Source organism: Hippoglossus stenolepis, chromosome 10 (assembly GCF_022539355.2).
Source record: "Hippoglossus stenolepis isolate QCI-W04-F060 chromosome 10, HSTE1.2, whole genome shotgun sequence".
In the NCBI taxonomy this organism is placed as follows: Eukaryota; Metazoa; Chordata; class Actinopteri; order Pleuronectiformes; family Pleuronectidae; genus Hippoglossus; species Hippoglossus stenolepis.
In genome coordinates, this window is record NC_061492.1 from 15,866,652 (window position 1) to 15,888,696 (window position 22,045).

Consider the following 22,045-nt stretch of genomic DNA (forward strand, 5'->3'; position numbering starts at 1 on the left):
TCTCATTTTGAGGTATAAATATTTATATTTTTCTATTTAAAATGTTGTAAGACGGGAATTAGCTAATTGTGTTATTTGCTAGTAAATACTTCAATTAAAGTGTGTTGAGAGAAAGGTCAATCTTGTATAAGTAACAAGAGAGCACATACCAAGGCCCAACAATCCCCTTATGAAACCTTATTTAAATTCACTGGATCCAAATTCTGCACCAAATTACAAACACTAAATCAGAATCAGCTCTATAGGCCATGTATACATACAAGGAATTTGACTCCAGTTTTTCCGTTGCTCTCAACATACAGAAATAGACAAATGAAGAACAACAAAGCAGAACAAGTTCAAGTATAAAGATTTAACTACTATGTACAAGTATGAATATAAATATATATGCAAAAGTATACATATATGCACATAAAACACAACAACAATGACAGTGAAATGGAGAAATAGTGCAATGATGCAGAGTGCAGGGATGCTAGAATAAATATGGAAAGATTGCCACAGGATACTTTATATACATGAGGTAGGTGGAATATGTATTTATATATATATAATTTAGAATATATAGGTACGAGGAATTATTGCACATAGATTGTACCTGACACTGTTCCTGGACTGTAAATATCAGTTCGCTCAATGTTCCTGATTTTTTTTAACCAAGATTCATTAATTATTCTCTGAGAAATGAACAAAAATGTAATGAAACACCCCATATTGTAATGTTAACATAAAGTCCCTGGATCCGCCCCCTGATCTGGATCCGCACCAAAAATGAATGGGTTCTTCTCTCACCCATTCCACCAGGTTTCGTTGTAATCCGCCCTGTAGTTTTGCACAGTGTTGCTCCTAGACAAACAAACATACTGTACTAACAGACAGGGGTGAAAACATAACCTGCCTGTACCTACATCATTGTTGGGACATACTTACACACAATAAATTCAAACACAATATAATCACTTAAGAGAGTAAAAAAGATTGTATTCATTAATACTGACGCATGGTTCTAGACAGCCGGACACATTACTTTTAGTCTGTTCGATGTCGGGCAACACTAAGTGATGTTGGGTTTAATGTGTGCTGCCTCTAGAACCATTAGATAGGTTCACTTGAACCCTGTGGTTTTGTATTTTGACACTGCAGTCTGGATCCGAGTGCCTGCAGCCCTGCAATGTATAGGTAACAAAATAAAATGTCACAAAGAACTATTTAAAGAAAAAAATTTTTATACCTATTTTAAATTCCTGTTCAACTCCAGTTGTGCTTGCATTTTTCGAACATAATGTACACAATCTTGTCTGGTGTCAACAATCAATATCTGCTGCCTCTGTAATGCTGAGAAGTGAATTAAGACGATGGCCGTAATGGATGCGGTTGTTTCCAGCACATTTCTCGTCAGACTGTGTCTCTTTTATCCTCATGTTCCTTAATTCCCTGCAAAGACATCTGCTCAGCTTCGTCATCCCAGAAACCATCTGTAGCTGATAAATTGCCTGTTTGTTGCCATAAATGCGTAGCTAATATTATTATTAATAATGCATTTATGCTCTTCAAAGTGGAACACACACTTTCATCTCATCGCCCTGCATCACCTGTCTCTTTCTCTGATTGATGCCATAATTGGAGGGCTACATATGCAGTCTGATGTCCCTGCAACCAATCAGAAAATGGATGCGGGTGTCCCAGCCCCTCTGACTCCCTTGCCGTTGCCTGGCAACTGGGACTGCTGCTTTGTGTTTCAATCTACGGCAGCATCCTGCAGGGGTTTTCACAAGGAGGCGGCAAGAGGAAATAATCATTAGATGCACAAGAGGAAGCAAATGACCCAGGACGGACTTCATTTCCCAGACTGCTGAGCAGGAACATGTAATGTAATGAACCACATGGGATGATATATTTTTGTTATAACATCTTAAACAAAATAATAGATATTCTATTGACTTTGAATATCTATTAAAGCACTGTATGATTTCAAAGATAAGGGTTTCTTATATGTTCACCGAGATATCAAGCTCCACCTCTCTTTTAACTGAAGAATGCATTTTAAGCATCCGTGCTCTGTTCTGTTCTGGGCAACGGGTGCAACAACTTGCTGCATTAAATAACATGCTCTGCTGCTGCTCCAGGGGACCAGTCTCTGAAAGGGTTAAGAAGAAAGGGGCAGGACGCGAATGGCTTGAATCCAGCATTTTCCTGAATCTCTCTCCATCTCTCTTACTTCCTGCAACATCTCACTCCTGCTCTCGAGCATCTAGCCGAGTGCCTCTGCAGCCATACGGTCAGACTCATGGAGTAGATTTCCTGGATGCACCAGGACAGGAATCAAATTGTGAATGCGTAGGAGTGAGTAAGGACTTTGTTGGGAACTCCAACCAAAGAGAGAGAGGCAAGGAAAGAGAGCCATCGGGGACACACACTGACTTAGTGTGGTCCTGAGGAAGAGAGAGGGGTGAGCTGAAGAGGTACGATGAGTTTAAACAGTCAAACTCTGACTGGCAGTGGACAGGATTGGACCAGAAATGGCAGCAGCAGCAGCAGCAGCAGCAGCAGCAGAGCCCCCATGGAAAATGAGAGTATGATTTTGAAGCCCTCCACCCCCACCAGGAAACCTATACCAGTGAGTATCTCTCCTTACGCAGCATCCATTTAGGTTCTGTGAGTTTCCCCGTCTTCATATGTGTTCACAAGTGTTGACAGCAAAAACAATGCACATCACATGAAATACAAGTTATTAATTAAAAAACTTTCTGTCATCACTTTGGATTTAGGTTAAAACTAAATTGATTAACAGTCAAATGTGAGTTCAGGCAACAAACTAGAATTTGCTGTCAGCCGTTCTGGTGTGGGCCTGCACTATGTCTTCCAGGGGAAAGTATATCATACCACTGTCACTGCTCTTCAGCTCACTCATTTGTTAGCAAGTTTGGCATTGTCAATAAAGCCTTTATTAAATGATCCCTGTCTGAAAGAGCCTGTCAGAGTCTGCACATCAGCAAGAGTTTCCTCATTATTCTTATGCTGCTGAGAGTGAATAATGAACTGTCTGTGCAGGTGGAAAAGATACAACTCTGAACCCAATTTCAAAACATCAACTTTTCAAATCCAATCCTCTGTGTGTGTGTGAAGCGTTAGGCAAGGCTGCATGAAACTAAACTTTTTTTTAACCTGTCATCCTCCAGCCCAAGCCGGAGAACGCCATCACCATCGCTGTGTCGTCTCAAGTCCTCTTCAACATGGAGAAGGAGCAGCAGATCTACGAACAGCAAGGCATGGAGGGTTACATCAAGTATCAAGGGGAGCATGAAACGGAGCCTTTCAGCCCCGGACCTGCCTTCTCCTTTGTCAAGGTCAGAGACAACGAGTGGAACGAGGAGGAGAGACATTCACAAGCACTCACCAGCACACACACACACACACACACACACACACACACACACACACACACACACACACACACACACACACACACACACACACACACACACACACACACACACACACGCACACACACACACACACTATATCAAACCCAATGCAGAGGGATTACTTGGTGTCACTTTTATGTGCTGGGTCGTGTCTCTGTAGGCGGTGGATGACTAATAAGCTTTAAACATGAACCCACTCTAACACACCTCCACCCTCTCTGCAGTGAAACAGTCTTTTCTTTTCTTCTTATATATTATATATTCATACACACACACACACACACACACACACACATATGTATATATATATATATATATATATATATATATATATACTCACCGGCCACTTTATTAGGCACACCTGTTCAATTGCTTGTTAACACAAATAGCTAATCAGCCAATTACATTGCAGCAACTCAATACATTTAGGCATCTAGACGTGGTGAAGACGACTTGCTGAAGTTCAAAACAAGCATCAGAATGGGGAAGAAAGGGGATTGAGGTGACTTTGAACGTGGCATGGTTGTTGGTGCCAGACGGGCTGGTCTGAATATTTCAAAAACTGCTGATCTACTGGGATTTTCACGCACAACCATTTCTAGCGTCTACAGAGAATGGTCCGAAAAAGAGAAATTATCCAGTGAGCGGCAGTTGTGTGGACGAAAATGCCATGTTGATGTCAGAGGTCAGAGGAGAATGGGCAGAGTGGTTCGAGATGATAGAAAGGCAACAGTAACTCAAATAACCACTCGTTACAACCAAGGTATGCAGAATACCATCTCTGAACACACAACATGTCGAACCTTGAAGCAGATGGGCTACAGCAGCAGAAGACCACACTGGGTGCCACTCCTGTCAGCTAAGAACAGGAAACTGAGGCTACAATTCGCACAGGCTCACCAAAATTGGACAATAGACGATTGGGAAAATGTTGCCTGGTCTGATGAGTCTCGATTTCAGCTGCGACATTCAGATGGTAGGGTCAGAATTTGACGTAAACAACATGAAAGCATGGATCCATCCTGCCTTGTATCAACGGTTCAGGCTGGTGGTGGAGGTGTAATGGTGTCGGGGATATTTTCTTGGCACTCTTTGGGCCCTTAGTACCAATTGAGCATCGTTTAAATGCCACGCCTTGTTGAATCTATGCTACGAAGAATTAAGGCAGTTCTGAAGGCAAAAGGGGGTCCAACCCGATAGTAGCAAGGTGTACCTAATAAAGTGGCCGGTGAGTGTATATATATATATATATATATAAAACTTTAATCTGTGTTTGGTTGTGTTCCCAGGCTCTGGAGGCTGTAAACACTCAACTGAGGGAGCTTTACCCTGACAGTGAGGAGCTGTTTGATGTTGTGCTTATGACCAACAACCATGCAGACGTTGGCCTGAGACTCATCAATACCATCAGTCATCACCGTGAGTTACCAATATATATTTAAAAAAGTAGGGCTACTCAGCGGGGCTATTTTGTGGGTGCCAGATGTCTGTACTGTGGCTGTATTATGTATTATGTCTGTACTGTGGCGGTAATATGGCTGTAATATAGGTGTATTGTGGCTGCAGTATGGCTCTGATATAACTATGTTGTGGCTGTAAGCTATAGTGTTTCTGTATCATAGTTGTAATATGGCTGAGGTAGGGCTGTAATATCATGGCTGTAGTGTGGCTCGCTCATGGCTTTAGTATGGAGGTAATATGGCTGTGGTGTGGCTGTATCATGGCTGTTATATGGTAGTAATGTGGCTGCACTGAGCACATTTTTTATACAGTCACTGGCCTCAATCACTAACGTCTCTATTTCTCCATATAAGGACATCTGTTTTTCATGAAGCGAGCGCTGCAAAGAACAGAGAAGTTGAAGTTATAAGACAGAAAAAGAATTTCACAGCAGAAATTGAAACAATTGTGTCGGAGGTGGAAGCATTTATGCGTATGCATGGTCTGAAGAAGCACTAAATTTGTTCGTACTCTGCGAACAAATTTAGGTAAGAACAAACTGATGAATCACAGATTTGTGCGTCAAATGTTCATAAGCACGGTTTAAGCACAGATCTGTGCGTACGCACTGTTTGTGAATAAGGGCCCAATGTCTTCTCATATAATACTTGAAACGAAAACAAATTGCATCGCCAAATTATTTCCTTAATGGATTGTTGTAGTGGATGATCCCTCCTTATCTATATTAATAGCCAAACAGTTGATGTTTTAAACCGAAACAAGTTGCCCTTTAATACTGATCTGTCTAATCACAGAGTTTTAAACTGTTACTACCTCGTATCACATGACTCAAGTTCAGGTCAGGTAATGAAACCCAAGTAAGGTCCATTCACTGAGGGAAAGCCCTACGATGACAATGAAGTGAACATTTTGCCACATCAATACATGACTTATTCAATATTTATGAAACAATTTCATTCCCCTGCACAAAGTATGAGAACAAACACATAAGCCTCTTTTTTGTCATGAAAATTTAAAAGTAAGAAGTGAAATTTAAAAGCACATCAGCAAGCTACACCATTGCACCGGTGACAGGTTATATGCGTACGCCCAGTTTTCTCTTTTGTCGTTGGAGTTATGTTTGTATATTACTACAACGTTTAAAAAAAAGAGCTAGGCCTGTTTCATTGAAAATATGTATTTATTACCTGTTCCTCATTTACATCTTCTGAGCAAATTAACTTGCAGCTTCAGGAAAGTAAATAAAAGAGAAATAAATTTGAGTATTTGTTGATACAGTTCTGAGCAGCTGACCAATCCACAGCCAATGTCGGTTGACACAGTTGAGTTTCTCTCATGCTGAAGGGTCAGTTAACTGTGGATACACGTTTAGGTCCGTCCTGCTGAGTAGATTCAACATATCAGCATGGCCTTATTTGTAATGGCATTTGAAATTAATAACAATGCTGCAAAAATAAAATAGATGTAAATATAGTAGTATAGTAACAGTGCAAACTATGCATATGGACAGGTTGCAGGTTGGGGAATTTCAGCCATTTATTGTCAACCATTTTGACAATAAGTGCCAATGTGAAATTTTCTTTTTAATTAGTGTGCCATAACAAACATTTTTTAATATTAAGTTATATTATTGAACCACAGTCTTCTGCCCATGAGGGCTGAAATGCCCGTACCTTAGTTTTTTTAGCTAGCGGGCATGACATCACCAATACACCTGAACGGCTGCACTTCACGGAGATTCATGTGGGAGGATGCGAGCAGCGCCGGCTGGGAGGCTTCTTCTTCTTCTTATTTAATGGCGATTGGTATCCAGCCTGTGCCGCATTACTGGCACCTAGTGGCTGGGAGGTGTTAACATCAGCCACTGTGACGGTAAAACCTTTGACATTTCTTTAATAAGAAATCGCCTGTGTGCCAATGATTATGGCTCCGCGTGCCACTATTGGCACGCGTGCCTAATGTGTTAACAGGCTGCCTCTTAGTTCAACGGGTCGCTCTCATCTCTGTGGATGAGCAGTGACTGCCGGTGGTTCGATCTGTCTCACGGTCAACACACAACAATGTGTCCCCAAGGGATAAGTGGTGGGAGTTGGGGAGCTGCAGTCTTCATGTTTCCTCACAGGGGTTTAATCTTTCCTCACCCTGCATCCACTGATTGAGTGACCAAGGAGTGACCAAGCAGAAAAATCTGCATGACACGTCATCTTTTCACGTCCCTCCAGGTTCACTCTCTCTCTTCCTGGCTCTGCCTACTATAGCCACACATCATCCACTGTCAGTATTTAATATTACAACAGTCAGAATACAAAAATAGTTGTGCCCTCAATCCTTGATTCTTCGTTATTGTCATTACTATCTCAGGATTTGAAGATTACTGATATCTTATTCACCTTAATTAATTTAATATTATGTAACTTTCCTCGCTATCCGAATACAGGCAAATTTTAAAATGAAACATTCGGTGACGACTTCATTCTTAACGGCATTAACTGTTCACTGAGCTTTTTGTATCCTTATCTCTGCAGAGTTGGTCATCGAGCGCTTCTGTATGACCGGGGGAAACAGCCCCGTGGGCGACTTGATGGCCTACCACACCAACCTGTACCTGTCGTCTGACCCAGGCAAGGTTCGAGAAGCTCTGGGTGAAGGTCGGTACAAAAGGAGCTATGTGTCATTGAGAAGCTTTAATAATAGATAATGATAATCTAATAATAGGTAGTCTTTGTCATCAGCACCTAAATTCGACAGGTTCGATTTATGGATGTGTGTCCATGTGTGTGTGATGCTCTGAATGAACCAGGTATAGCGGCAGCCACCATGTTCACCCCGGAGAAGATGACGGAAGTGTCGGAGACTCAGCTGCGAGTCGCCTTCGACGGTGATGGAGTCCTCTTCTCTGATGAGTCAGAACGTGTTTTCAAGGCCCATGGACTGGCAAAGTTCCTTGAGCATGAGAAGGCCCACGAGAACGAGCCTATGAACCATGTACAGTAAAGACGTAGTGACAACTGTAACACTGCTAATAGAAATGTAGTTCATCAATTTAAGGACAGTTCTGTGCTTGTGACCCTTTTTTATGCCACGGCTATGCACACAGACGAAATCTCTGTGGTAACATGTTGACGTCTCTACGACAAAGTGCAACAGAAAAGAAACGAGGTGTCAGAGCTAATAACATCTTAATTTGGATGTAAAACTGCAATTAAGACATCTGAACTGTAATTTATTATTAACCGCCAATTGCAGAGGAATGCCATGTCCCCATATAACCATATTAAGCACAGATTCCATAAAATATGAATATGACATCTGTAGAAACTGTGGACTAACTGCACTCCCTCCTTCCATCCTCCTGCAGGGGCCACTGAAGGGTTTCCTCGAGGCTTTAGGAAAACTGCAGAAGAAATTTGATGGCAAGGGCCAGCGCATGGACTGCCCCATCCGGACATACCTGGTGACGGCTCGCGGTACCGGCAGCTCCGGTATCCGAGTCCTAAAAACACTGAGCTCATGGGGCCTGGAGATCGACGAGGCTCTCTTTCTGGCAGGGACGCCCAAGGGCCCCATGCTGGAGAAGATCAGGCCACATATTTTCTTTGATGACCAAATGATTCATGTGACGGGGGCTGCGGAAATGGGGACGGTGGCATGCCACGTGCCCTACGGGAAAGCTAACGAGATTTAGCAAGAAAGGAGTGATGGGCAAAGAGACGTCTTCAGAGTAGCCCGGACATCACGGTGGTGACAGGCAAGGAGCTTGAGGGGGACATTTCATTTTTGCGTTCATTGCTCTATGAATGTTTTTTTAACAATTGAAACTAGAATGGCACATTCAAGCACACCTGCACATTCTCAACAATATTTGCTTAGATTCTAGTTTACAGATCAGGAAGAAACATCAGGTGACTTCTTTTATTATTTAATGTACTCATATAACATATTTTTTACCCACATTTGCCCACATTAAGTATAATCATCTGAAAGTCAAACTCTATTGAAATAAAGAATCCTTAACATCGAAGAGAACTAAACAGATATGTAGAAGAAAATCTATAAGAGTGAGTCTGAATGGAGCGTGACCTGTGCTACACAGCTGCACTGAAGACATACACTCAGTCATTTCACGCAGAATCTTTAGGAAAATTTCTACAGTTTTAACCCTTCACTGCTCACCTGGGTGTTTTAACATTTAAAAAAAAAACTGGTGCCTTTTTCCCCTAGTTTTTTGACGTTATTTTTCTTGTCAGCCTTGCACATGTTGGTAAATGGGCCTGTTTCATCAATGTATATGAATGTATTTTAAGATTGCAAATTAAGATTAGTAAAATATTTATTTTTTATTTCCTCTTGTACAAGAAAATAAAGTTTTAACATATTTAGTAATATTGTTATCAGCCATGTGCAATTTCCAATTATGCTCCTTGTCCCTGAATTGCCCAGAGTTCAGTGTGTCCCTTGTTGTTGCATGCTGTATGTCTGTTTTAATATTGTCATTCAGCTTTGTTGTTGTTAGTATTGTTGCTCTACTGTCAAACCTGTGAATTCTGGCGAAAGAGAGCAGTGGACAGTTAATGCAATCAAGCTTTTCTGTTTCAAGATTAAAGTAAAAGTGTCTGTATGCGAAAAGCACAGCTTCCGGCATTTTTTTCCTCCATAAACAGACTGGTTTATATTTGGTTGCAGAACTTGAAAAGTGTCACCTTCTTTACTCTCAATCAAGAAATGAAAAGCAAGATCTGATGGTTTAAAAACGCAGTAGTATGTTTTGCTTGTCAGTAAACTCTGAACTCTGGACTCTCAAAAGACTAGAAAAGGATGGATACTCACAGTGGTTTTACTTCCATTTCACACTAGGGGGAGACAGGGACCAACATGCATTCAAGCAAACAGCTGATGGCACTCATACGTTACAAAAGGCCAAGGGAATTATTAACTTTGAAACACTGCTATAATTTTAGTGCATTGATATGTTTAATGGTCATCATAGTATTCCTCTCTCGTGATTTTTAAAAGTATATATTAAAAATAGCTGCATGATCAATTCATATATAATTTAGGCTTTCAAAGTTGGTCACCCAATCAGACAATGCAATACATGACACGCAACCAACATTGCCAAACAAGGAATGTTACGATTTTATGGTGAGAATTTAAGGATGAGGGGCTGTCTCTTCTATTTATTATCTACCTCCTACCTCTCATTCTTATTTTTTGAAAATTTGCTTCTCTATTGAGTTGTCATTTCGTTAGAGCCCTGATTTCAACTTGATGGAATGGTTGTCGTCATTGTAGCAATGGAAATGAAAATCAAATTTCCAAAAAATAAGAATGAGAGGTAGGAGGTAGATAATAAATTCTCCCCAGTATAATCGTATATAGTGATGCACCGATGTTGCACCACTATATGCAAGTGCTACTGATATACGGCCGATATTCGCCTCGTTTACTGCCATCGGCCGATGTTCATAGGTATGTTTTCTGCAGCCTGCCAATCTGGCATCCAGATTATGGTACACTGATGCCGGGTTTACACCGGGCGCTGAAGCGCCGTGCCGTGCCGCACAGCGCAGCGCAGCGCCAAGGAAAGCCAGGCGCCTCCCATCCACCCCCCTGTTAAACCTTTGTGCGGTTCACATGGGCTGCGATGCGCCGCGCCGCGCCAGCGCCCTTCACCGATGGTTTCGGCGTGCGAGCGAGCGTATCGCGCCAGGAAACAGACTGAAAAATGATTTTAAACGATATAAATGACATATTTTATATGATATAAATGATCAAATACGCATCCCATACTTTGTATTCCCTTCTGTTGTCCTGGAGTTTTAATTTTCCCAATTTTCCCAATCACATAATTAAATGTCCCCCTCTGCCCATCCACTACAGCCACATAAGCAGTCATATAGATAAAAAGAGAGAGAGGGGGGGGGGCTAAAGGCTTGCTTGGAGAATACGTCATTTACCCCCGACACCCGACATTGAACGGGTTACATACAACAACAAGCGGAGAATCGCGGGCTGACCGGCGCGGAGAAATGCGGGTCCGGTGGTCACATGCGCAACAGGTACTACATACAAACAGCAGAGACAATGTCGGCAGCGTCGGCTGTGTGGGATTTCTTCACTGTCTCAGAGAAAGACATGTTCAGCCGACATTTCAAGAGGGGGTAATACCACCAAGGATTTCAACATGGCATCTAAAGTTACACTTGTCACTTTTTCTGTTTTTCATATTATTCAAGTAATAAACAAATATCGGTAACGGTATCGGCTAGGAATTTCCATATCGGTGCATCCCTAATAGTTTGTACTGTTACTATATTACTATATTTACATCTATTTTATTTTTGCAGCATTGTTATTAATTTCAAATGCCATTACAAATCCGGCCATGCTGATATGTTGAATCTACTCAGCAGGACGGACCTAAACGTGTATCCACAGTTAACTGACCCTTCAGCATGAGAGAAACTCAACTGTGTCAACCGACATTGGCTGTGGATTGGTCAGCTGCTCAGAACTGTATCAACAAATACTCTACGTTCCTTTGTTAATTTGTTCAGAAGATGTAAATGAGGAACAGGTAATAAATACATATTTGCAATAAAGCAGGCCTAGCTCTTTTTTGAAGACGTTGTAGTAATGAGCAAACATAACTCAAACGACAAAAGAGAAAACTGGGCGTACGCATATAACCGTCACCGGTGCAATGGTGTAGCTTGCTGATGTGCTTTTAAATTTCACCTCTTACTTTTAAATTTTCATGACAAAAAAAGAGGCTTATGTGTTTTTTCTCATACTTTGTGCAGGGGAATGAAATTGTTTCGTAAATATTGAATAAGTCATGTATTGTTGTGGCAAAATGTTCACTTCATTGTCATCGTAGGGCTTTCCCTCAGTGAATGGACCTTACTTGGGTTTCATTACCTGACCTGAACTTGAGTCATGTGATACGAGGTAGAAACAGTTTAAAACTCTGTGATTAGACAGATCAGTAATAAGGGGCAACTTGTTTCTGTTTAAAACATCAACTGTTTGGCTATTATGCAACTCAAAAATAACTGGGTTGGTTTCAGTATTTGTGCCATAACCGGTTGGGCCAACCTTACCAGAACCCCTGTGCACCATGTGTGCGGTATTTTCTGTAGGTGGAGATGGCAATGGGAGACAATTAAATACCAGGTTGGGGAGTTACTGTTCTACTTAGTCACACGTCAGTCACCTACTTTATTTATACTTCACCAGCATGGTTCCTTTCATTAGCTGACTACACCCAATCAGACATTGCAATTCGTGACACGCAACTAACATTCCCAAACAAGGAATGATACGATTAGGGATGCACCGATATGGAAATTCTTGGCCGATACCGATATTTAAAACAACAATCTAGCCGATAGCCGATACCGATACTGATACCGACAATGCATGTTGGTCCCTGTCTCCCCCTAGTGTGAAATGGAAGTAAAACTACTGTCAGTATCCATACTTTTCTAGTCTTTTGAGAGTCTAGAGTTCAGAGTTTACTGACAAGCATAACTTACTACTGCGTTTTTAAACCATCAGATCTTGCTTTTCATTTCTTGATTGAGAGTAAAGAAGGTGACACTTTTCAAGTTCTGCAACCAAATGAATATAAACCAGTCTGTTTATGGAGGAAAAAAATGCCGGAAGCTGTGCTTTTCGCATACAGACACTTTTACTTTAATCTTGAAACAGAAAAGCTTGATTGCATTAACTGTCCACTGCTCTCTTTCGCCAGAATTCACAGGTTTGACAGTAGAGCAACAATACTAACAACAACAAAGCTGAATGACAATAATAAAACAGACATACAGCATGCAACAACAAGGGACACACTGAACTCTGGGCAATTCAGGGACAAGGACCATAATTGGAAATTGCACATGGCTGATAACAATATTACTAAATATGTTAAAACTTTATTTTCTTGCACCAGAGGAAATAAAAAATAAATATTTTACTAATCTTAATTTGCAATCATAAAATACATTCATATACATTGATGAAACAGGCCCATTTACCAACAACGTGCAAGGCTGACAAGAAAAATAACGTCAAAAATCTATGGGAAAAAGGCACCAGTTTTAAAAAAAATGTTAAAACACCCAGGTGAGCAGTGAAGGGATAAAACTGTAGAAATGTTCCTAAAGATTCTGTGTGAAATGACTGAGTGTATGTCTTCAGTGCAGCTGTGTAGCACAGGTCACGCTCCATTCAGACTCACTCTTATAGATTTTCTTCTACATATCTGTTTAGTTCTCTTCGATGTTAAGGATTCTTTATTTCAATAGAGTTTGACTTTCAGATGATTATACTTAATGTGGATAAATGTGGGTAAAAAAATGTTATATGAGTACATTAAATAATAAAAGAAGTCACCTGATGTTTCTTCCTGATCTGTTAACTAGAATCTAAGCAAATATTGTTGAGAATGTGCAGGTGTGCTTTAATGTGCCATTCTAGTTTCAATTGTTAAAAAACCATTCATAGAGCAATGAACGCAAAAATGAAATGTCCCCCCCAAGCTCCTTGTCTGTCACCACCGTGATGTCCAGGCTAGTCTGAAGATGTCTCTTTGCCCATCACTCCTTTCTTGCTCTCATTAGCTTTCCCGTAGGGCACGTGGCATGCCACCGTCCCCATTTCCGCAGCCCCCTTCACATGAATCATTTGGTCATCAAAGAAAATATGTGGCCTGATCTTCTCCAGCATGGGGCCTGTAATGGCAGATTTTGCATTTGTGTAATGTTTAATAGAAGAACAGATATGTATTTAGAAGAAGTAGATAACAAATGTGTTTTCTGTGACTTAACTACGGAAGTTGCAGAAGGAAGTGTTTATGGCCCCCACATGTGTGTCTTAGCAAATGCTTCACTGCAGGGGGTTATTTAGTGTGTCTGATAGAGATGGGTGAGGGGAACTCTGCATTGTATACAGGACTGGGGTCTTTTGATGTTGTAAATCTAGATAAGGGATCTCGGAGACAGATTGTCTCACACCAGAGGTCACACCAGGGGTCTGGGACGAAGATCTGAGACAGGAACTCTGCCCAACCTGGTCAGACATCAAGAGACTGAAGAATACCTTTTGGCTCCTCGTAGGGAGGGGCTTCTGATTGTATAAGTGAAGTGATTCTCCTGTGCTCTGTGCTCATTCTATAGATGTTACACTAGGTGGCTGTGTGGGGTGAGCCCACCTGCAGGTGTTAGAATTGAACTTTCCGAGAGACAATGTTATGTGTGTATTATTATACAATAGAGTATCATTATTAAACAGAAACTGCCACCACAGGCCCTTGGGTGTCCCTGCCAGAAAGAGAGCCTTGTCGATCTCCAGGCCCCATGAGCTCAGCGTTTTTAGGACTCGGATACCGGAGCTGGCGGCACCGCGAGCCGTCACCAGGTATGTCCGGATGGGGCAGTCCATGCGCTGGCCCTTGCCATCAAATTTCTTCTGCAGTTTTCCGAAAGCCTCGAGGAAACCCTTCAGTGGCCCCTGCAGGAGGATGGAAGGAGGGAGTGCAGTTAGTCCACAGTTTCTACAGATGTCATATTCATATTTTATTGAATCTGTACTTAATATGGTTATATGTGGACATGGCATTCCTCTGCAATTGGCGATTAATAATAAATTACAGTTCAGATGTCTTAATTGCAGTTTTACATTCAAATTAAGATGTTATTAGCTCTGACACCTCGTTTCTTTTCTGTTGCACTTTGTCGTAGAGACGTCAACATGTTACCACAGAGATTTCGTCTGTGTGCATATTCGTGGCATAAAAAAGGGTCACACTGTCCTTAAACTGTCCTTAAATTGATGAACTACATTTCTATTAGCAGTGTTACAGTTGTCACTACGTGTTTACTGTACATGGTTCATAGGCTCGTTCTTGTGGGCCTTCTCATGTTCAAGGAACTTGTCCAGTCCATGGGCCTTGAAAACGCGCTCCGACTCATCAGAGAAGAGGACTCCATCACCGTCGAAGGCGACTCTCAGCTGAGTCTCCGACACTTCCGTCATCTTCTCCGGGGTGAACATGGTGGCTGCCGCTATACCTGGTTCATTCAGAGCATCACACACACATGGACACACATCCATAAATCTAACCTGTCGAATTTAGGTGCTGATGACAAAGACTACCTATTATTAGATAGAACCTTGCCTGGGTCAGACGACAGGTACAGGTTGGTGTGGTAGGCCTTCAAGAAGCCCACGGGGCTGTTTCCCCCGGTCATACAGAAGCGCTCGATGAACAACTCTGCAAAATTTGTTGACCCCCCACCTTGCCTGTGTTCGGATAGCGAGGGAAGTTAAATAATATTAAAGTAATGAAGGTGGATAAGATATCAGTAATCTTCAAATCCTGAGATAGTAATGACAATAATGAAGAATCAAGGATTCAGGGCATAGCTATTTTTGTATTCTGACTGTTGGAATATTAATTACTGACAGCGGAGGATGTGTGGCTATAGTAGGCAGAGCCAGGAAGAGAGAGAGAGTGAACCTGTAGGGACGTGAAAAGATGACGTGTTGTGCAGATTTTTCTGCTTGGTCACTCCTTGGTCACTCAATCAGTGGATGCAGGGTGAGGAAAGATTAAACCCCTGTGAGGAAACATGAAGACTGCAGCTCCCCAACTCCCACCACTTATCCCTTGGGGACACATTGTTGTGTGTTGACCGTGAGACAGATCGAACCACCGGCAGTCACTGCTCATCCACAGAGATGAGAGCGACCCGTTGAACTAAGAGGCAGCCTGTTAACACGTACAAAAATAAATATAATGGCAAAGTAGAACAGGACAAGAGATTCTTAGATTACAGTCCGTCCCTTACTCTCTTTGCATGTGTCTTTATTTCTTCCTCTTTCTGAGCCAATAGAGGATTCAGTGATGTCTCCAGTAGACTTGATTTGTATAAATGGGACCTAGAGGGACACTCACAGTGTGGGAATAAGAAGGACCAGCTAGAGACACCACAGAGCGACGGTACATCACTGCAGAGTCCTGCCTGCCCTCACTCTGTGTTTTTGTTTGCAGAACATGTTGTGTTATTTCAGGAGCTCACCCAATGAAAACCAGAGCTTTGTACTGCAAGGTTGAAGCTGAAATTCCCCAACCTGCAACCGGTCCATATGCTTAGTTTGCACTGTTACTATACTTCTATATTTACATCTATTTTATTTTTGCAGCATTGTTATTAATTTCAAATGCCATTACAAATCCGGCCATGCTGATATGTTGAATCTACTCAGCAGGACGGACCTAAACGTGTATCCACAGTTAACTGACCCTTCAGCATGAGAGAAACTCAACTGTGTCAACCGACATTGGCTGTGGATTGGTCAGCTGCTCAGAACTGTATCAACAAATACTCTAAGTTCCTTTAAATTTATTTCTCTTTCATTTACTTTCCTGAAGCTGCAAGTTAATTTGTTCAGAAGATGTAAATGAGGAACAGGTAATAAAAGGCCTAGCTCTTTTTTTAAGACGTTGTAGTAATTAGCAAACATAACTCAAACGACAAAAGAGAAAACTGGGCGTACGCATATAACCTGTCACCGGTGCAATGGTGTAGCTTGCTGATGTGCTTTTAAATTTCACCTCTTACTTTTAAATTTTCATGACAAAAAAAGAGGCTTATGTGTTTTTTCTCATACTTTGTGCAGGGGAATGAAATTGTTTCATAAATATTGAATAAGTCATGTATTGTTGTGGCAAAATGTTCACTTCATTGTCATCGTAGGGCTTTCCCTCAGTGAATGGACCTTACTTGGGTTTCATTACCTGACCTGAACTTGAGTCATGTGATACGAGGTAGAAACAGTTTAAAACTCTGTGATTAGACAGATCAGTAATAAAGGGCAACTTGTTTCGGTTTAAAACATCAACTGTTTGGCTATTATGCAACTCAAAAATAACTGGGTTGGTTTCAGTATTTGTGCCATAACCGGTTGGGCCAACCTTACCAGAACCCCTGTGCACTATGTGTGCGGTATTTTCTGTAGGTGGAGATGGCAATGGGAGACAATTAAATACCAGTTTGGGGAGTTACTGTTCTACTTAGTCACACGTCAGTCACCTACTTTATTTATACTTCACCAGCATGGTTCCTTTCATTAGCTGACTACACCCAATCAGACATTGCAATTCGTGACACGCAACTAACATTCCCAAACAAGGAATGATACGATTAGGGATGCACCGATATGGAAATTCTTGGCCGATACCGATATTTAAAACAACAATCTAGCCGATACCGATACCAATATTTGTTTATTACTTGAATAATATGAAAAACAGAAAAAGTGACAAGTGTAACTTTAGATGCCATGTTGAAATCCTTGGTGGTATTACCCCCTCTTGAAATGTCGGCTGAACATGTCTTTCTCTGAGACAGTGAAGAAATCCCACACAGCCGACGCTGCCGACATTTTCTCTGCTGTTTGTATGTAGTACCTGTTGCGCATGTGCCCACCGGACCCGCATTTCTCCGCGCCGGTCAGCCCGCGATTCTCCGCTTGTTGTTGTATGTAACCCGTTCAATGTCGGGTGTCGGGGGTAAATGACGTATTCTCCAAGCAAGCCTTTAGCCCCCCCCTCTCTCTCTTTTTATCTATATGACTGCTTATGTGGCTGTAGTGGATGGGCAGAGGGGGACATTTAATTATGTGATTGGGAAAATTGGGAAAATTAAAACTCCAGGACAACAGAAGGGAATACAAAGTATGGGATGCGTATTTGATCATTTATATCATATAAAATATGTCATTTATATCGTTTAAAATCATTTTTCAGTCTGTTTCCTGGCGCGATACGCTCGCTCGCACGCCGAAACCATCGGTGAAGCATGTGAACCGCACAAAGGTTTAACAGGGGGGTGGATGGGAGGCGCCTGGCTTTCCTTGGCGCTGCGCTGCGCTGCGCGGCACGGCGCTTCAGCGCCCGGTGTAAACCCGGCGTCAGTGTACCATAATCTGGATGCCAGATTGGCAGGCTGCAGAAAACATACCAATGAACATCGGCCAATGTTATCGATGAAAGTCGAGTATATCGGCCGCTACCGATATACGGCCGATACATCGGTGCACCACTACAAACTATGCATATAGACAGGTTGCAAGTTGGGGAATTTCAGCTTCAACCTTGCAGTAGAAAGCTCTGGTTTTCATTGGGTGAGCTCCTGAAAAAACAACATGTTCTGCAAACAAAAACACAGAGTGAGGGCAGGCAGGACTTTGCAGTGAAGTACCGCTCTGTGGTGTCTCTAGTTGGTCCTTCTTATTCCCACACTGTGAGTGTCCCTCTAGGTCCCATTTATACAAATCAAGTTGACTGGAGACATCACTGAATCCTCTATTGGCTCAGAAAGAGGAAGAAATATAGACACATGCAAAGAGAATAAGGGACGGACTGTAATCTAAGAATCTCTTGTCCTGTTCTACTTTGCCATTATATTTATTTTTATACGAGTTAACAGGCTGCCTCTTAGTTCAACGGGTCGCTCTCATCTCTGTGGATGAGCAGTGACTGCCGGTGGTTATGGTTCGATCTGTCTCATGGTCAACACACAACAATGTGTCCCCAAGGGATAAGTGGTGGGAGTTGGGGAGCTGCAGTCTTCATGTTTCCTCACAGGGGTTTAATCTTTCCTCACCCTGCATCCACTGATTGAGTGACCAAGGAGTGACCAAGCAGAAAAATCTGCATGACACGTCATCTTTTCACGTCCCTCCAGGTTCACTCTCTCTCTTCCTGGCTCTGCCTACTATAGCCACACATCATCCACTGTCAGTATTTAATATTACAACAGTCAGAATACAAAAATAGTTGTGCCCTCAATCCTTGATTCTTCATGATTGTCATTACTATCTCAGGATTTGAAGATTACTGATATCTTATTCACCTTCATTACTTTAATATTATTTAACTTCCCTCGCTATCCGAACACAGGCAAGGTGGGGGGGTCAACACATTTTAAAATGAAACATTCGGTGACGACTTCATTCTTAACGATGTTAACTGTTCACTGAGCTTTTTGTATCCTTATCTCTGCAGAGTTGGTCATCGAGCGCTTCTGTATCTCACCATATAATCATAACATTCCTTGTTTGGGAATGTTAGTTGTGAGTCACGAATTGCAATGTCTGATTGGGTGTAGTCAGCTTATGAAAGGAACCATGCTGGTGAAGTATAAATAAAGTAGGTTATTGACGTGTGACTAAGTAGAACAGCAACTCCCCAACCTGATATTTAATTGTCTCCCATTGCCATCTCCACCGACAGAAAATACTGCACACATAGTCACTTAGTGTGGTCCTGAGGAAGAGAGAGGGGTGAGCTGAAGAGGTACGATGAGTTTAAACAGTCAAACTCTGACTGGCAGTGGACAGGATTGTACCAGAAATGGCAGCAGCAGCAGCAGCAGCAGCAGAGCCCCCATGGAAAATGAGAGTATGATTTTGAAGCCCTCCACCCCCACCAGGAAACCTATACCAGTGAGTATCTCTCCTTACGCAGCATCCATTTAGGTTCTGTGAGTTTCCCCGTCTTCATCAAGTGTTGACAGCAAAAACAATGCACATCACATGAAATACAAGTTATTAATTAAAAAACTTTCTGTCATCACTTTTGATTTAGGTTAAAACTAAATTGATTAACAGTCAAATGTAAGTTCAGGCAACAAACTAGAATTTGCTGTCAGCCGTACTGGTGTGGGCCTGCACTATGTCTTCCAGGGGAAAGTATATCATACCACTGTCACTGCTCTTCAGCTCACTCGTTTGTTAGCAAGTTTGGCATTGTCAATAAAGCCTTTATTAAATGATCCCTGTCTGAAAGAGCCTGTCAGAGTCTGCACATCAGCAAGAGTTTCCTCATTATTCTTTTGCTGCTGAGAGTGAATAAGGAACTGTCTGCGCAGGTGGAAAAGATACAACTCTGAACCCAATTTCGAAACAACATCAACTCTTCAAACCCAATCCTCTGTGTGTGTGTGAAGCGTTAGGCAAGGCTGCATGAAACTAAACTTTTTTTTTAACCTGTCATCCTCCAGCCCAAGCCGGAGAACGCCATCACCATCGCTGTGTCGTCTCAAGTCCTCTTCAACATGGAGAAGGAGCAGCAGATCTACGAACAGCAAGGCATGGAGGGTTACATCAAGTATCAAGGGGAGCATGAAACGGAGCCTTTCAGCCCCGGACCTGCCTTCTCCTTTGTCAAGGTCAGAGACAACGAGTGGAACGAGGAGGAGAGACATTCACAAGCACTCACCAGCACACACACACACACACACACACACACACACACACACACACACACACACACACACACACACACACACACACACACACACACACACACGCACGCACACACACGCACGCACACACATGCGCACACACACACACACACACACACACACACACACACACACACACACACACACACACACACACACACACACACACACACACTATATCAAACCCAATGCAGAGGGATTACTTGGTGTCTCTTTTATGTGCTGGGTCTTGTATCTGTAGGCGGTGGATGACTAATAAGCTTTAAACATGAACCCACTCTAACACACCTCCACCCTCTCTGCAGTGAAACAGTCTTTTCTTTTCTTCTTTTCTTCTTTTCTTCTTTTCTTCTTTTCTTCTTTTCTTCTTTTCTTCTTTTCTTCTTTTTTTCTTTTCTTCTTATATATTATAGATTCATACAGACACACACATATGCATATATATATATAACTTCAATCTGTGTTTGGTTGTGTTCCCAGGCTCTGGAGGCTGTAAACACTCAACTGAGGGAGCTTTACCCTGACAGTGAGGAGCTGTTTGATGTTGTGCTTATGACCAACAACCATGCAGACGTTGGCCTGAGACTCATCAATACCATCAATCATCACCGTGAGTTACCAATACATATTTAAAAAAGTAGGGATACTTAGAGTGGCTATTTTACGGCTGTAAGATAGCTGTACTGTGGCGGTAATATGGCTGTAATATAGGTGTATTGTGGCTGCAGTATGGCTCTGATATAACTATGTTGTGGCTGTAAGCTATAGTGTTTCTGTATCATAGTTGTAATATGGCTGAGGTAGGGCTGTAATATCATGGCTGTAGTGTGGCTCGCTCATGGCTTTAGTATGGAGGTAATATGGCTGTGGTGTGGCTGTATCATGGCTGTTATATGGCAGTAATGTGGCTGCATTGAGCATATTTTTTATACAGTCACTGGCCTCAATCACTAACGTCTCTATTTCTCCATATAAGGACATCCATTTTTCATGAAGCGAGCGGTGCAAAGAAAAGAGAAATAGAAGTTATAAGAGTGAAAAATAATTTCTCAGCAGAAATTGAAACAATTGTGTCGGAGGTGGAAGCATGTATGTGTATGCATGGTCTGAAGAAGCACTAAATTTGTTCGTACTCTGCGAACAAATTTAGGTAAGAACAAACTGATGAATCACAGATTTGTGCGTTAAATGTTCGTACGCACGATTTAAGCACAGATCTGTGCGTAGGCACTGTTTGTGAATAAGGGCCCAATGTCTTCTCATATAATACTTGAAACAAAAACAAATTGCATCGTCAAATTATTTCCTGAATGGATTGTTTTAGTGGATGATCCCTCCTTATCTATATTAATAGTGTGATGGAAATCTGAAAATACAAGAGGTTGGAACACCAAATTTGTCTTTGTGTATTTTAATAGGGGCTTTCTGCAGAAAGGATCAACACAGAGAGTCACAGGGATCTCAGAGGGAAGATGCAGAACAGTCAAATGCAAGGATCTTATATAGGAGAACTAAGGCTGTTTGCCTGAGCCAGTCCAGACTGGTTCTGTAGGCACAGTTTGAGACAGGAATTAAAACAGGAATAAATTATTTGCATACATTTCCATTAGGTTCTTGAACAGTCAATAAGTAATAGAAAGGTCATACAGGTATATAGAAAGTTCATATAGGTTTCAGGTCACAAACACTTCAGGTCATAAAAGTCTTACACATGTGTGCAAAGAGTTACTCTTCAACTACAAAATAGGTTTCAACCACACTTAGTTATTTTCCACTACACTAAGTTATTTTTCCACTACAATAGCCAAACAGTTGATGTTTTAAACCGAAACAAGTTGCCCCTTA

At 41.8% G+C, this 22,045-nt stretch overlaps 3 protein-coding genes across 3 annotated transcripts; 2 read left to right on the forward strand and 1 right to left on the reverse strand.

Annotated features, from left to right (window-relative positions):
• Positions 1-1,791: 1,791 nt before the first annotated feature.
• Positions 1,792-20,939, forward strand: LOC124852605 (cytosolic 5'-nucleotidase 1A-like). The gene is made up of 5 exons (XM_047341712.1): positions 1,792-2,429; positions 19,219-19,400; positions 19,958-20,125; positions 20,681-20,810; positions 20,929-20,939. The coding sequence occupies exons 2-5, from the start codon at positions 19,257-19,259 to the stop codon at positions 20,937-20,939; spliced, it is 453 nt and encodes a 150-aa protein (XP_047197668.1). The 5' UTR covers positions 1,792-2,429; positions 19,219-19,256.
• Positions 2,427-9,512, forward strand: LOC118117067 (cytosolic 5'-nucleotidase 1A-like). The gene is made up of 6 exons (XM_035169138.2): positions 2,427-2,617; positions 3,180-3,347; positions 4,715-4,844; positions 7,412-7,534; positions 7,687-7,871; positions 8,245-9,512. Exons 1-6 carry the CDS (start codon positions 2,468-2,470, stop codon positions 8,569-8,571), a joined length of 1,083 nt encoding a protein of 360 aa, XP_035025029.1. The 5' UTR covers positions 2,427-2,467; the 3' UTR covers positions 8,572-9,512.
• LOC118116699 (cytosolic 5'-nucleotidase 1A-like) lies at positions 13,461-16,709 on the reverse strand. Its single transcript, XM_047341711.1, has 5 exons — positions 16,690-16,709; positions 15,060-15,191; positions 14,775-14,979; positions 14,198-14,399; positions 13,461-13,621 (listed from the first exon to the last, which is right to left on the reverse strand). The coding sequence occupies exons 1-5, from the start codon at positions 16,707-16,709 to the stop codon at positions 13,461-13,463; spliced, it is 720 nt and encodes a 239-aa protein (XP_047197667.1).
• Positions 20,940-22,045: the final 1,106 nt, after the last annotated feature.